Raw genomic sequence first — 14,348 nt, forward strand, 5'->3', positions numbered from 1 at the left:
CTCAGTTCTTTAGTCACAGTAAAATTTTCCCTTTCTTTTTTCATGCTAGAATTCAGCCCTTACAATCCTACCTGCAGAAAATTTTGTTTATCCTTGTGATTTTTTTTAATTAAAATAACAAGATGAATGCTTTTCTGATGGCTCCATTCAGTGAAATTAAACACTGACTCCTCTCTTGCTTTCAGCAGGATGCATCTCAGCAGTATCCACTTCTCTCTTGCACGGGTTTCTCTTTAACAACATTTTAAAAGATATACATTTTACTTCAGGTTTCCATTCTGTATACCTCATCAGCCATAGGAAGAACCACTTGCTTCTTGCACTTGTTTTCCTATCAGGGGCTCTGCCTGCACAGCATCAAATCCTCCTAAGCCTTCAGATGGCTCCCAGCATTATTGATAGTACCCTTTGCATAGCTCTGTCTGAAGATCTAAGCTATCATTCTGACCTCTGAATTGAAGAATTAAATCTTTTTGCAAGAATTTTTCTGTTCTACAGTAATACAGTGCTCTGTAAAACTTTTTCTCTCACTAATGCAACATCCAGTGATCCAGAACATCCTGGTCTAAGAGAGATGTTGGTGTGGAGCCATCTACTGGTTGAACGGTTAAGTATTATATAGACAGGTAACAAATCATTTAACCACGTAATTTTGTCATAATTATGAAAATAGCAGCGTATGTTAATAGATTAGCCCTGAAGTATCTGATGTTTCCTGTGTACTGGTTCTTAGGCTTTAGTACTCAGTGGGCTTAATGTGTCTCAGCTCTTAAAATCTCAAAAATTTATCTTAATTTCATTTTAAAAAATGGAAGGGAGATGGATGGAGGACAAAAAAATGCTCTCTCTCATGTATCAGTAACATGATCTCATGTATCTCATGTATCAGTAAATGAGAATATTAATGTTCATTTAGTAAATTAATCTAGATAGTGAATGTTATTGGTGTGACGAACAGGATAAATAACAATTATTGATTTATTTGATGCCTATTAAGGTTTCATCCCATGTTTCTATGTGTTGGTCTAAAATGGCCAAGGCTCATTAGGTATGGTTTTCTTGAGATTAAAAAAGAAGTCTCAGTCAATTTTACAATATTCTTCAAAGCTTTTTTATTAAAAATAAATTCAGACAAAAAAAGCTAGCAGACATATAGAAGTCTAAGGCCTTTAAAACCAGAAGTTCTAATAAACAAACTTTTAAGAACTAGAAATAATCCAGCCAACTTACTTTAGAGACTAAAAGTACATTATCAAATGATGCTGACAAGTACATATTTACTTATTTATGATAATACTTATATTCTGTAATTTAGTTTTATTTCTGTTATATGCAACTTTAATGGTGTTTTCAGGAGCAAGAGGGAGCATTTTATGGATTTTACCAATTTAAAGGAGATTATCTGCATCTATTAAATATGTACATCTATGTATATGTATGGCCTACTAACATTTACATACACACAGTCCTGAAACTAAATGCTTGTACATACATATTCATATATGTATATGCACATATTTGTACATTTGCATATATACAAATATGTATATACGTTACAAACAGATATTCCTATATATGACATGTAACATCCAAATCTTGGCCTACAATCTCGGTTAAAGAAAATCTTCTATTGGCTGTCAGGTTGCACTCAGATTAAAAAGTTGCCATTATTCACATTTACTCTCATCAGAACCATCAGCAGGAGAAACTTCCAGCAGTAGCTGCAAGTAGCAAGTAATTTTATCAAAAAATGCAAAATGCAATTTAAAATGTACAAAAGGAAGATAAACAATAAGACTCCCGAGCATAAACAAAAAAGCATAAAAATATTGCATATTTGGAGACCAGACTATAGGAGCTAAAACTAAGAAGAATGACATGGCCACCATCACAAACGGAACCGGTAGAAAAACCTGTAAGAGAAAGAAAAAAAAATTAGGAAGTAGCTGACCAACCATAGTTTCATGTATCGTTCATTACAGTAACAATGCATTCTTTGCCACACCAGAATACCATCTGTGTTGCTTCAACCTCACCCCAGGGAAGACTTATCTGACATAAAATTGTCTACAACACTTGTTCAGGCTCCTTCTATCATTAAGGAAAAGAGATAAGCAACACCTGAAAAGCATCCACCCACATAATAGCATGGACACCTAAAGAAAATCCAGCACCTAGAGGAAGCTTTCACAATTAATGCTAATTAATTGCGTATCTCCAATCTAGTGTTCTGACAGTTAGATTGAGATGAAATCAAACCTGACCCTAATGGCTGTGGTTGGGTGAAGAAAGATGAGAGCAGACAAAGGTCTCTTAAACCAACAACTGCCAGCCTGGATCCCACATGGCTCCTGTCACTGCTCCACATCACTATGGTTCCCTGTTCCTCATCTGCACATCTCCCCAGTTCTATGCATATTCATCTCTTGTTTTCAGGTAAGCTCTCTGGGACAAGGACCATGTTTGGTTTCTTTAATACCTTTACCCTACAGTATGAAGCAGATTTGTCTCAGACCATGAGTAAGGTTCTTATCATTGTGATTAGCATTTATATTTCTGTAGTAACTATCAACTTTTGTCTTGCATTTGTTCCATAACTTCTGCATGATACCCATGACTCATAAAACCAAAAGAATATCTGATAACTTATTTCCAATTACTTTGTATGGTCGATGTAGGTTAGGTTCCCGGTATCGAAGTACAATCAGGCTTGCACAAGTCAATCCAATCATAAGCCAGGCAGAAAATCCAAAGTAATTTGTTAACATAATAAGGTCAGAGGGGATTATAAAAATGGATGCAATGGTGGTTGAAAAAATCAAAGCTGGTGCTGGAGTACAAGTATGGACGTTAAGCATGGATATTAAAACAGGTAAATGTCCTGACTGACTTCCAGCATAGCTTAATCGACCTAATGTGAACATGCTGCTGTTGAGGGCGCCAAATATCGAGATAGCAACGGAGAGAGGAATGATCCAGGCAACAGAGGGGATCACTCGATCAGCCCAAGTTACTGCCACAGCAACTGCAAGAAAAAAAAGCATCAGTAATGGTGTAGGTACCATGCTCTGAATTTCCAACAGACTCAAGAGAAAGGAAACTTAAAATGTGTGAAATAACTATTACTTATTGGGAATGTCTAGTTTTTGTTTTGTTGAATAATCAAATGAGTCTACTCTAATTCTAAAAGTATTGCATTCAGGAGCTAAAACTTGCATGGTAGAAGCAGTAGGTAGCAGCAAGGACTCCTGATCACTACAAAAGCTCCTGGGTGAAGCCGCAATGGCCAACAGGAGGCAAAGCACTGAGTGCCCTGTAAGCATTATGGCTGCATCTCGGCATCATGAATAACAAATGCAAACACATGAGCAGGGCTATCTGAGTAAAGAAAATGGAGGCATTAGTCTCCTGCCTGACCACAGAGGTGACATGACCACTGGGTAGGAGGAAACTGCAACACAACTGCATGTATGTAGAAAGACGGGTCAGAAAACGTGTTATTATTCTGATTTTGCTTTGGGTACAACTGGGAAATGTGAAAGATTATTGCTGAACAAGTGATTTTCCATACTTCTCAGAAACTGGTGATGGCCAGTATTACATTGAGGACTAATTCTTAGCAGGCCTATAACTGAGTGCCATGAGGAATATATGTCTTGCAGTGATTTGTACAGCATAAAACTCCTCAGAGTAGGGGAGAAGAAAACAACAAAAATGTAGTGACCAATAAAGAACTGCAGCAATGTACAGCAATGTTTGAAATGAGAGCTATAATTTTAAGGCCATCTCCTCAGCTGATGTAAATAAGCACCATTCCACCATCATTTTAGGAACTACTTGTGCCAGCCAGGCAGCTGCTCGCTGATGTTCTGGTATCCACTGCTGCTTTCCTGCCAGAATGGATTTGTAAGTGCCTGTGTCTCTACCAGCAGATATCCTGATTGTGGGCAGATGACAGTATTGGGCTGCTGAGTGACAGCTACACCATTATTTATGTTATTGAGCTGTTTTCACAGGAAAAAAAAAAAAGAAAAAAAAAAAGAAAAAAAAAAAGAAGTGATTGTTTAAATGGGGTTTGGTTTTGTCTCTCCTGGACAAGGCAAGGTCTGACAGTTCAGTGTCATTAGACTGGGATTTTTTAAAAGGTGCTGTTTGGACAACCAAAGAATAATACAGCTCCTCTTGGCCATTTTTATACACAATTTATTGGTACTGCATCTGAGAGAAGCTTTACAGAAAATGGACTTTTGAACAGGGTCTTCCAAGAAATGAGAATACTTACCATGAATAACCCCTCTTCAACCCCAAATGGCTGTTTTCCTGTCTATAGCCTTTCCTATATTACTTATCATTAGAGGTAACTTGGAATGATTATTTGTTCCCATCTTAAACAGTAAGGACTTTAGCCTTAGATACTGTGACATAGGAAAGGAAGGAGGAGAGAGGATTAAAACTATAGGAAAACTAAATCCCTACCTATTAAACAAGGACCCAATCATCACTTGATTTCCATGTTTTAATGCACTTCTGATTTCTTTTTAGACAGTACAGGCGTAAGTCAAAATTTTGACACCTACTATTATTTCTCTGTATTCAGTCCAACTTAGATCATGCAGCAAAATTAAACCACAATTCTCTTTTAAAACTTATAGTGAAACTCACACTTCCCAATTGTGGAGTTGGGTGATCACGAGTAATCCAGTACACTGACAACAAACAGGTACACTAATGGAACTCACCTTTCTCACAAAAATATCAAACTCATACCTGAGGAGACAATTTCCTTTGGAGTGAGGACAGTCAGATATGAGATGTTTACTAGTAAGTAAAACACAATTACTGAGGGAACAGCTGTCATCACAGTTAAAGGGATATTTCTGCTAGGGTTTTTCATCTCTTCTGAAAAACACAATCAAATAATAATAATATTAAAGCAAGCAGTGTAACTTCTGTAAGTGTGTTTCAGTGGTGAATCTACACAGAGGTTGACATGACTGACACAGAAATCCTGTCCCAAGCCCTAATCATGGTTCCTAAACTACACTGCTTGTATGTTTCCGCAGTAGTTTTCAAACAGTTTATCATCAAAGAGTCTTAAGTGAAGTATTTAGAACTTTTTTTTTTCCTTTGTCTTTTTTTAGCTATCAGGTGTCTTGGGAAAAGAGAGACCTGACAGACTGATAAAAAATGACAAAGGACTAATAAATTTTCTCTGATTTGATTAAACAAATATATGGCTGTACATTAGAATATTGATTTGGTAATAAGTTTCCAAATAGCCATACTTTTAAATCTAAAGATTGAATGTAAGGCTGTAAAGTCACTTTATTTATTCTTTCATCACTTTGTGAGCCCTGATTCCAAATTTTCATAGAATCATAGAATGGTTTGAGTTGGAAGGGACCTTTAAGATCATCTAGTTCCAATTCCCTGCTATAGGCAGAAACACCTCCCTTTTAGACCAGGCTGCTCAAAGACCCATCCAGCCTGGTCTTGAACACCTCCAGAGAGGAACACCCACAACAATCCTTCTGGACAACCTGTTCCAGTGTCTTGTTATTCTCAGTAAAGAATGTCTTCATAATGTTGAATTTAAATCCACCCTCTTCCAAGTTATACTCTCTCAGCTTGTCCTCCTAGGGAAGTGCTCCAGCCCGTCTGATCATCATTCTATGTGTATTTTCCTATTCCTGCCCAAAACATTTCTCTTTGCTCTTACATCAGAAGATACAGAAGACATAACGGGAAAGAAGGAAGGCATTGGCAAGGAGCAGTAATGTAGTGGCTTTTAAAAAGGGCAGTTGCCAGCTGGATTCTGCCATTATCATTTCCATGACAAAATTGGTGGAGGAAAAGTGTTCAGTGCTAAACCTGGTATCTTAGCTTAAAACTACTCAGCCTATATCAGTATTGATATAGGCTAGCGAGGGAAGGTGAGTCATTTTTCTCCTCAAATACTATCTCTGCTTCCTGCATCAGCTTTGAGCCTGCCCTATTCTGGGGTGCAGTGCATGGACTGCAGAGGGACAGAATGAGCACAGCAGAGAAATTCGGAGTTTATTGGAGAATTGGGTATTTATTTGAAATGGAAGAAATACACTTCATAATTTTGAGCACAAAGGGAGACAATCACCAAAATAGCTGATTTAAATTTGTCTTTCCATTTGTTTCGTTGCTAGCTACAGTCCCAACATCCAGCTGGCATGGGATCCTTTAGCTAAGGCTCACAGGAATGAAAGTTATTGTTGAAGAATAGGAAACTCAGTTCAGGAGAGGTCCATAGTGTAGTTGCATCTGTCTAAACAGCTGTGCTACTCAGTGGGTTGCATTTATCACTAGTGTATTGCAATTGTTACTTGTGGTAACTGATCAGAAAATAGTACTTCTGTGAACAATCTTTATTTCCTTGTAAAAATCTGAATTTTTGCCTTTAAGAAAACTCTAAGATTTCAAAAGTTATATTTTCTGCTTTTTACCATCTTTTTTAATAACAGCATATTCTAAATGCAGGCTTTTAATAATAACAGTCAGTTTTTAAAATATTAACCCAATTTTCACACTGTTCTCACCACTGAACTTTGTGTTACACATTTCACACGTTGGGCTTACTTAATGTTTAATGTTTCTACATGTGGAAGAGGTCAATGGATGAGTAAGGTTAAAGATACAACAGCATCATCCATTTGCTTACAACTTAACTCCATAAATCTAATGATATTATAAAACACTGTTCACTCAATTTATTATGAAGTATGTAAGTTACTGTGAGCATTCTCTCTTTGCAATTTTCATGAAAAACTGCTGTTTATCATTGTTACCTATCACTAGATATAGAACAGGACAAGTAAATGAACACGCCAAAAGATTATGCATGTTTAAAATTGGATATAAGTTATATCAGAAGATTTATACCACTTCCCTTACATTCTTCTGCATCTGTTCTCAGGAAACTATCACGGACAGGCTACACTATATATCCCTAAAAACTGACATATTTTAATACAATTCAGTATGAATTTGTCCATGTACAAATCAGAGAAGGTATAGATATTGATATACAATCATCTTTTTGGAATTGGTCCTTATTGAGGAAATAGGCTGGCAAAAATCTCTTAATTTAAGCATTCATTTGTAAAACTCAAACTCCAATTTTTTAAGATATGAAAAATTCTATTCACAAATGATATTTTAAGTAAACCTCTTAAATTTCTCTTGTAGTCCTTTGTAAATGTTACTTTCATTCTGGAGACTGCACAAGAAGCAAGGAACATCCTTGACGGTAGAGCAATGCCTCTTTCACCAGCCCTATCACACACAAGACCAGTGGACAGTTTGTACCACAAAAATGTGCATAAACCTATGAAGGACAGACAAGTTCTTCTAACACTAGCAGAGGAATGTTAAGAATTGCTATTGCAGAATAAAATCTAAAGAAAAACAGCAAGATACCTGCCATATAATTGAGGGACCACCAACCACCATACGCGTACAGTCCTTGGAAAAAGGCTTCAGCGATCTGTGATGCGTTGGGCATCTCTGAGCCAAACATGTCCTCAAACCTGGCGAGATTCTCCTTCCTTCCACCAACGAGCAGAACTATACCACCGACAGCAATTACAGACAACGCCATCATCTTCAGGAGAGTGAACACTATCTGCACCCATGTAGCTAGTTTGACACTGCGTCCATTCAGAATCCCCAGGGACCAGAGGACGGCCAAAGCCAAGCATTTCTTCAGCACTTCTGGCGCAGGGCAAATGCCATAGAAGGGCTGGGTGGCATATTCAGCAAATAGCAAGGCTCGGGCAGCATTTGATGCTGGCTTGGTAAACGTTGATGTCCAGATGAACACAAAGGCAGGTAGGGATCCAAGGCCTCTTTTAATATGGCTGTATTCCCCTCCAGAAAATGGCAGAGCAGTGCCCAGCTCTGCGTAGCAGAGGGAGCCCATAAGAGAAACTAGTCCAGAAGCAGTCCAGATTGTTAATGCAACACCAACATTAAGCAGGGAATGCTTTAACACCCCTGTGGGAGACACAAAGATCCCTGCCCCAACTATTGAGCCGATAATAAAACTTACCCCATCAAAACAACCTATTCTTCGTTTGAGTTGCATCTTGGTCTTTTCTTTTCTTTTTACATCTTTGGGATCATTGCTCTTTCCTCTTCCCATTTTTTTCTTATTTTTCACAACAGACTCTACGGCTTCAGTGTCAAGATTACATGTATTTTCCTCTCCCTTTGTTCTTAGTTGATTGTCATGGCCCTACTAGCCAGTGAAATGTTATGAGAAGCCTGGCTTAATCATTCAAAAAAGAGAGCATACTTTGGGTTTGGCTGTCTAGTGTGTGAAGATGATTAACTGGTTACTTCAAGGAATGCTGGTAAATCATGGACACGTTGGTTTAATATGTACTCCAGAAATTTGGTCTGGGGATATCTTTAAAGGAATTGGCATAACAAATAATACACAGTAAATGCTTTTCAATTCTCTGCTGATTTCCATCAAAGGATTTCCAGACTCTTTACATATGCAATATGTATGACAATTCTGTGAAGTAAGTAAATGTTATCACTGTATGAGACTTACAGAAAAGGGAAAGTGGGAAGGCATGGCAGCATGAGGAAAAAGTTCAGCCCTCTATATGCTGTGGACAGTAACAGAAACAGGAGTTAAACAGACAGGTATGTTTTTCCACAGTCAATATATAAAAATACATATAACATCACCTGGGAAGAATATAGGGATCCATCCGGACTTGGGCCAGAGGAATCCCACGCATCCATACAGACTGGAAGGAGCAATCCGTAAGAGCAGCCCTGCAGAGAAGGACCTGGGTGTCCTGATGGACAAAAAGCTTAACATGAGCCAGCCATGTGCTCTTGCAGCTCGGAAAGCAAATGGTATCCTGGGCTCCGTCAGAAGAGGGGTGGCCAGCAGGGACAGGGAGGAGATTGTCCCCCTCTACTCTGCTCTTGTGAGCCCCATCTGGAGTACTGCTCCAAGTGTGGAGCCCCCAACACAAGAAAGACAGGGAGCTGCTGGACGGGATCCAGAGGAGGGCCACAAAGATGATCAGGGACTGGAGCATCTCCCAACGAAGACAGGCTGAGGGAGCTGGGCTTGTTCAGCCTGGAAAAAAGAAGGCTGTGGGGTGACCTCATTGCAGCCTTTCAGTACCTAAAGGGAGCCTACAGAGGGGAGGGGAATCAACTCTTTGAAAGGGTTGATATGTGTAGGACGAGGGGAAATGGTTTGAAGTTGAGGGAGGGAAGATTTAGGTTGGATGTCTGGCGGAAATTCTTTACAGAGAGAATGGTGAGGTGCTGGAACAGGCTGCCCAGAGAGGTTGTGGATGTCCCATCCCTGGAGGAGTTCAAAACCAGTTGGATGGGGCCCTGGGCAGCCTGGTCTAGTATTAAATGGGGAGGTTGGTGGCCCTGCCTGTGGCAGCAGGTTGGAGATTCATGATCCTTGAGGTCCCTTCCAACCCTGGCCATTCTGTGATAGCGTGATTCTGTGAAAAAGGACAATGATCAGTAGTAAACCGTGTGTTTTGCCAAATCCCGATCAGTCCCAGAATATAATGAATTTTATTTATGGTTCTCTTCCTGAACACCTCACTAGAGAGAACGTTATCAGTTCATTAATAGTTTTTATGGAGTACTCAACATTACTGTACTACTCAAGAACTGAACAAGCACTTACTAATATTCAAACACTGCTGCAAGGGAAAGGGGGGTATATATAGCATATATATGCAGCATACATACAGCTTTGGAACAAAATGAAAAAGGTTGAAAATTTCCAATAGTTTGGTGTGTGCCATTTAAGATGTGGCCACTGATTTTTCTAAGCATTCAACAAGCTGTGGCATATTTTATGTTCATAATGCAGAAATTCATTCAGATGTGAGTATACCATTTGTCCCAAGAAAAATGCACTTATTCTTTTCAGGGAATATAGAGCAAAATACAAAGAAAGTGGGAAACTGAGAAATAAGTTCAGCACGTACCTAAAGGCGCAAGATTCTAACTTTTCACCAGTCAACTTGTAGGATCAGCTTTGTCCAGAAAGTCAAAGCTCAATAACGCTCGGAACAAAACTCATGGCTTTTATATGGTTTAGACTGGTCTTGAACAGCTGGACATTCACTGAAGTACAAAATAAATGTTTCTGAAATATGAAGTTTATTTAATATGCCATCATGTAAAAGACCTCTAGTTAAAACAAGCATAGTCATGGAGTTGGTTTTTTTTGTTTGGTTGGTTGGTTGTTTTTTTGTTTGTTTGTTTGTTTGTTTTTTAATTTGTTTAGTGACCATTTCTAGGTCACTATATAAATAGTGACTATTACAATATTCTGTATCTTTTTTTTCTTTGTCAGTATAGTCATCATTAGCCGTCATAGAAATTCACTGTATGTATTAAAAAACGGTCAGATTCATTACATCACAACAGCTCACAGTGCACTTGACTTAAGAATCATTGAAACTACCCTAAAACAGACATGGGAACTAAAACTTAGAGGGCACACACAGAGAAGCCAGAGAAGGAATAAAGGCATGATTCAATGTGACTGTGGAATACCACTGCAACTGTGCATATTCTGCATTTCCTCAAATCAGGTTAGGCATCTAGAAAAAAAAGAGACTATGGATTCAGGTTCTACACCTAGAGGAAAAAAAAAATAAAGAAAGAAAAGACAAAACTGAGAAGTAACTCAGGTGTCCAAACATAAGCCATGAGACATATTTTAGATGTTTTTGATGCATCAAGATATCTTCACAGATTTGAAGAATACGCCAAAAGCTCTACAGGATTAATTACCATCTAGAGCACCAGCTAGAGGTTAGACTGGGCATCTAAAGTGGCATTAGCTGCCTGCTGTAAGCAACCAAATGCCACTTTGTTAAGCAACACTGAAAAGCTTGTTAGAGTGCATATATCCATCATCAGACAGAAACTATGCAGCACAGTCAGTGACAGAATCCACAGCTCAGAACAGCATTAAACCAAAAGACCCTACTTCCATCTTCTGCAAATCACTGTACCATTCATTATATTTTCACCTTTGAATAAAGGTCAAGTCTTATAGACTTCAAAAATTCTAGATATAAAATTTTGCACGCATTTTAAGTTACATTTATTCAATTTATAAATTGCAATAAGTTTTTAAGTTCACAAACTCATTACTATGAATAATTCATAACAATTCAAAGTATTTATTCACCCATACTCAGGAGATGGAAATTAAGTGTGAAAAATGGTTTTAGATGGCTAAAATACGTAATTTTTTGATACCTAGCAATCCTCAACTTCTTTATTTTGGGTGTTCTGCTACATGCAGCTGGAATAAGATTACTATTTTAAAAACAAATACGTATTACATTTAAACGAAAGTTAAAGTATGGATGCAAATGACTTTGTTATACTGTTTATCCTAAAGTATGTTAATTCCTAGTATAATAGAGCATTTCCAAAATCTCCCAGAAGCAGATTAATTAGGATTTGTTACTTCTTGCAAAGCTGCCTGATTTCAGGAAACCCTACTGAGAGTATTACTTTCTTGTGCGTGCTTCCTGCCTAGCTCAGATAAACATTTGTAGAATTGAGTGGAATGCATTTGAGATTTATGCAAAGCATGCTTTTCATTTTGGCGCTCTGTTGCCAGAGTAGAAGAAGGTAAGAGCAGAGATAAAGACAATATTCCTACAAATCCAACAAAAGCTGAAGCTCTGGAAATAGTATGTTCATAGAAGCATTACCAGGGGAGAACCCAGTGAAACACTGCTGGCTGTGCAACAACAGGTATTTTCCAGCCAAACTGCTTTTTTTTTTTTCCTTTTTTTTTTCTTTCCAGTGCTTGTGAAGCACACCATTAATATTCATTTTCAAGGTTTTCTGCTGAAGCTGCTGACTTCTAAGAGGATAAATTGACAAAATCTATATGATTATTTCAAGGTCTCACATGTCAGCATCTTCCACTTTACACCTAACTATGCATACCTGGTCAGATTCACTTTGATGACATTATCCACAGACTCAACCATTGAATATAAGGCAAAAATAAACTATTAAAACAATCTAAGCTTGAGATTCCCTTTGGAGTAGACTAAAAGTTTATATCAACATCAAAATAAAAGGTCTTTGGACTACAATTTTTATACTCAGCAGGGAATTCGTGTGAATGCCAACTAGAGAGTTCTTTTAGATGGGAAAATTAAGTCAAGAGAACACTATATAAAAATTAAGATTGATACTGAAACTTCAGCTGTTCATTTCTAGTTCTCCAAGCATTGAAAATTTTCCTCTTTAATTTTCTAACTTTCCAAATTCTTCTAGCCTTCAATTTCAAGGTTTTCATTGTCATGAATGTCAGCACTTGTCACGACTCATCTCTTTTAATCACTGAGGTTTCTTTAGATTTAAAAGACAATACTGAAGAGTTATGGAAGAATACTTCTGCTGTCTAGAATGGATATGCATTATCTCCTGATTGTAATTAACTGAATTTCAATGTTCTTAGATAAGGAGTCTGTAATCATCTTGCAAAAATGTTGTGTGTGTACTCACGAAGTCTTTCCTATGATTCACTCACTGATTAGATGAACCAGAAAGAAGTCCATCTATCTAAACTATGCACAATTTTAAAATACTTATTTAGTTCCTTTTCAATTAACTTCTCAGGATTTCTACCATTGTATTGATTTAGTTCTGCATTTTCCTAAATCCCTTAAGAGGAGAAGACAGAGAAAAAATTAGAAGTTAATTTGCCTTTCAAACTTTCAGTAAATGTTCGTCTGTATTTTCTCTGAAGAAGCTGCTGACATTCAGCAAGGATAAACATACAGAAGAACAAAGCAAAGTCTGAAGAGAGTTTCAAGGGAAAAAAAAAAAAGCAAGCATATTTAATCTTTCTTGGCATATGTCTGCAAGTGATATGTTGTATTTAATATAAATTACAAATTTTATTTATATTCTTCCTTCTTTTCTCCTCTTCTTTAGCTCACCTGTTTTGGAGAACATGCCATTTTAAAAGTAGTTTTCTGTGTCCTGCCATCTGGAAGGTGCTCAACAGCTATTCTATCTCTACAGCTATGCAGTCTATTCTATCTAAGTCACATTAGATATAAGCCAGTTCACCACCTGCTGCACCAGATCCCCATACTGCACAGGACCCTATGATGTATTCACAATCTATTTTCTTTAGAAAGTGAGACTGCACCTTCAAACACAAAAAAATCTACTGCCTTAACAATATTTTTTTCCTTGTTTTCTGTCAAAATTTTTGCACTTCTGCCTTTTACTGAAAGATACACAGAATCACAGAATTGTAGGGGTTGGAAGGGACCTCCAGAGATCATCGAGTCCAACCCCCCTGCCAAAGCAGGTTCCTTACAGCAGGTCGCACAGGTAGGCATCCAGGCAGGTCTTGAACATCTCCAGAGAAGGAGACTCCACCACCTCCCTGGGCAGCCTGTTCCAGTGCTCCATCACCTCACTGTAAAGAAGTTCTTGCGCATGTTTGTGCAGAACTTCCTATGCTGCAGTTTCCAGCCGTTTCCCCTTGTCCTGTCTCCACTCACCACTGAAAAGAGTCCGGTCTCGCCATTCTGCCCCCCACACCTTAGATATTTATAGACCTGGATCAGGTCCCCTCTCAGTCTCCTTTTCTCAAGGCTGAACAGACCCAGTTCACTCAGCCTTTCCTCATAGGAGAGATGCTCCAGGCCCTTCACCATCTTTGTGGCCCTCCGCTGGACTCTTTCCAAGAGATCCCTGTCTTTTTTGTACTGGGGAGCCCAGAACTGGACGCAGTACTCCAGATGAGGTCTTACCAGGGCAGAATAGAGGGGGAGGATCACCTCCCTCGACCTGCTGGCCACGCTCTTTTTAATGCATTCCAGGATGCCATTGGCCCTCTTGGCCACAAATCTGTTTGTTTTGTTGACATAAATATCATTCCAGTTTTGCTACTGATTAAGAAAGAAACCCCACATAACAATTAGCTAAACACGGCAAAAGCCACTGTTTTGTGGAATTACAGTGTTAGTAATTTCATCCATGAATGTTCTTGCTAGACATACAGTTTATTTATCTAAAGCATTTCCTTAGCCTTATCAAAACACCAATACAAAGGTGCTTGCATGAGATGCTATAAACCTTCTGTATTAGGCTTTAAAGTGTGAAGAAAAGTACAGTGGATTTTTTTAGTAACAGATATTAGTAACTGCTGGCTGGTGAATATAGCCAAGAATAGCACTTAAGCGTTCAAATTTAAGCATTCAAAAATCAAGCATTCAGACTTTGTTGGGCTTCTCCTACAGTGAACAGCGACAGAGAAA

General features: G+C 38.2%; 1 protein-coding gene across 1 annotated transcript; it reads right to left on the reverse strand.

The window, feature by feature from the left end:
- Nucleotides 1-1,508: 1,508 nt before the first annotated feature.
- Nucleotides 1,509-8,189, reverse strand: SLC7A13 (solute carrier family 7 member 13). The gene is made up of 4 exons (XM_042870126.1): nt 7,450-8,189; nt 4,768-4,899; nt 2,661-3,025; nt 1,509-1,913 (listed from the first exon to the last, which is right to left on the reverse strand). Exons 1-4 carry the CDS (start codon nt 8,171-8,173, stop codon nt 1,668-1,670), a joined length of 1,467 nt encoding a protein of 488 aa, XP_042726060.1. The 5' UTR covers nt 8,174-8,189; the 3' UTR covers nt 1,509-1,667.
- Nucleotides 8,190-14,348: the final 6,159 nt, after the last annotated feature.

This window comes from Lagopus leucura, unplaced genomic scaffold (genome assembly GCF_019238085.1).
Source record: "Lagopus leucura isolate 7727_CA_CO unplaced genomic scaffold, USGS_WTPT01 Super-Scaffold_100002, whole genome shotgun sequence".
Lineage (NCBI taxonomy): Eukaryota > Metazoa > Chordata > Aves > Galliformes > Phasianidae > Lagopus > Lagopus leucura.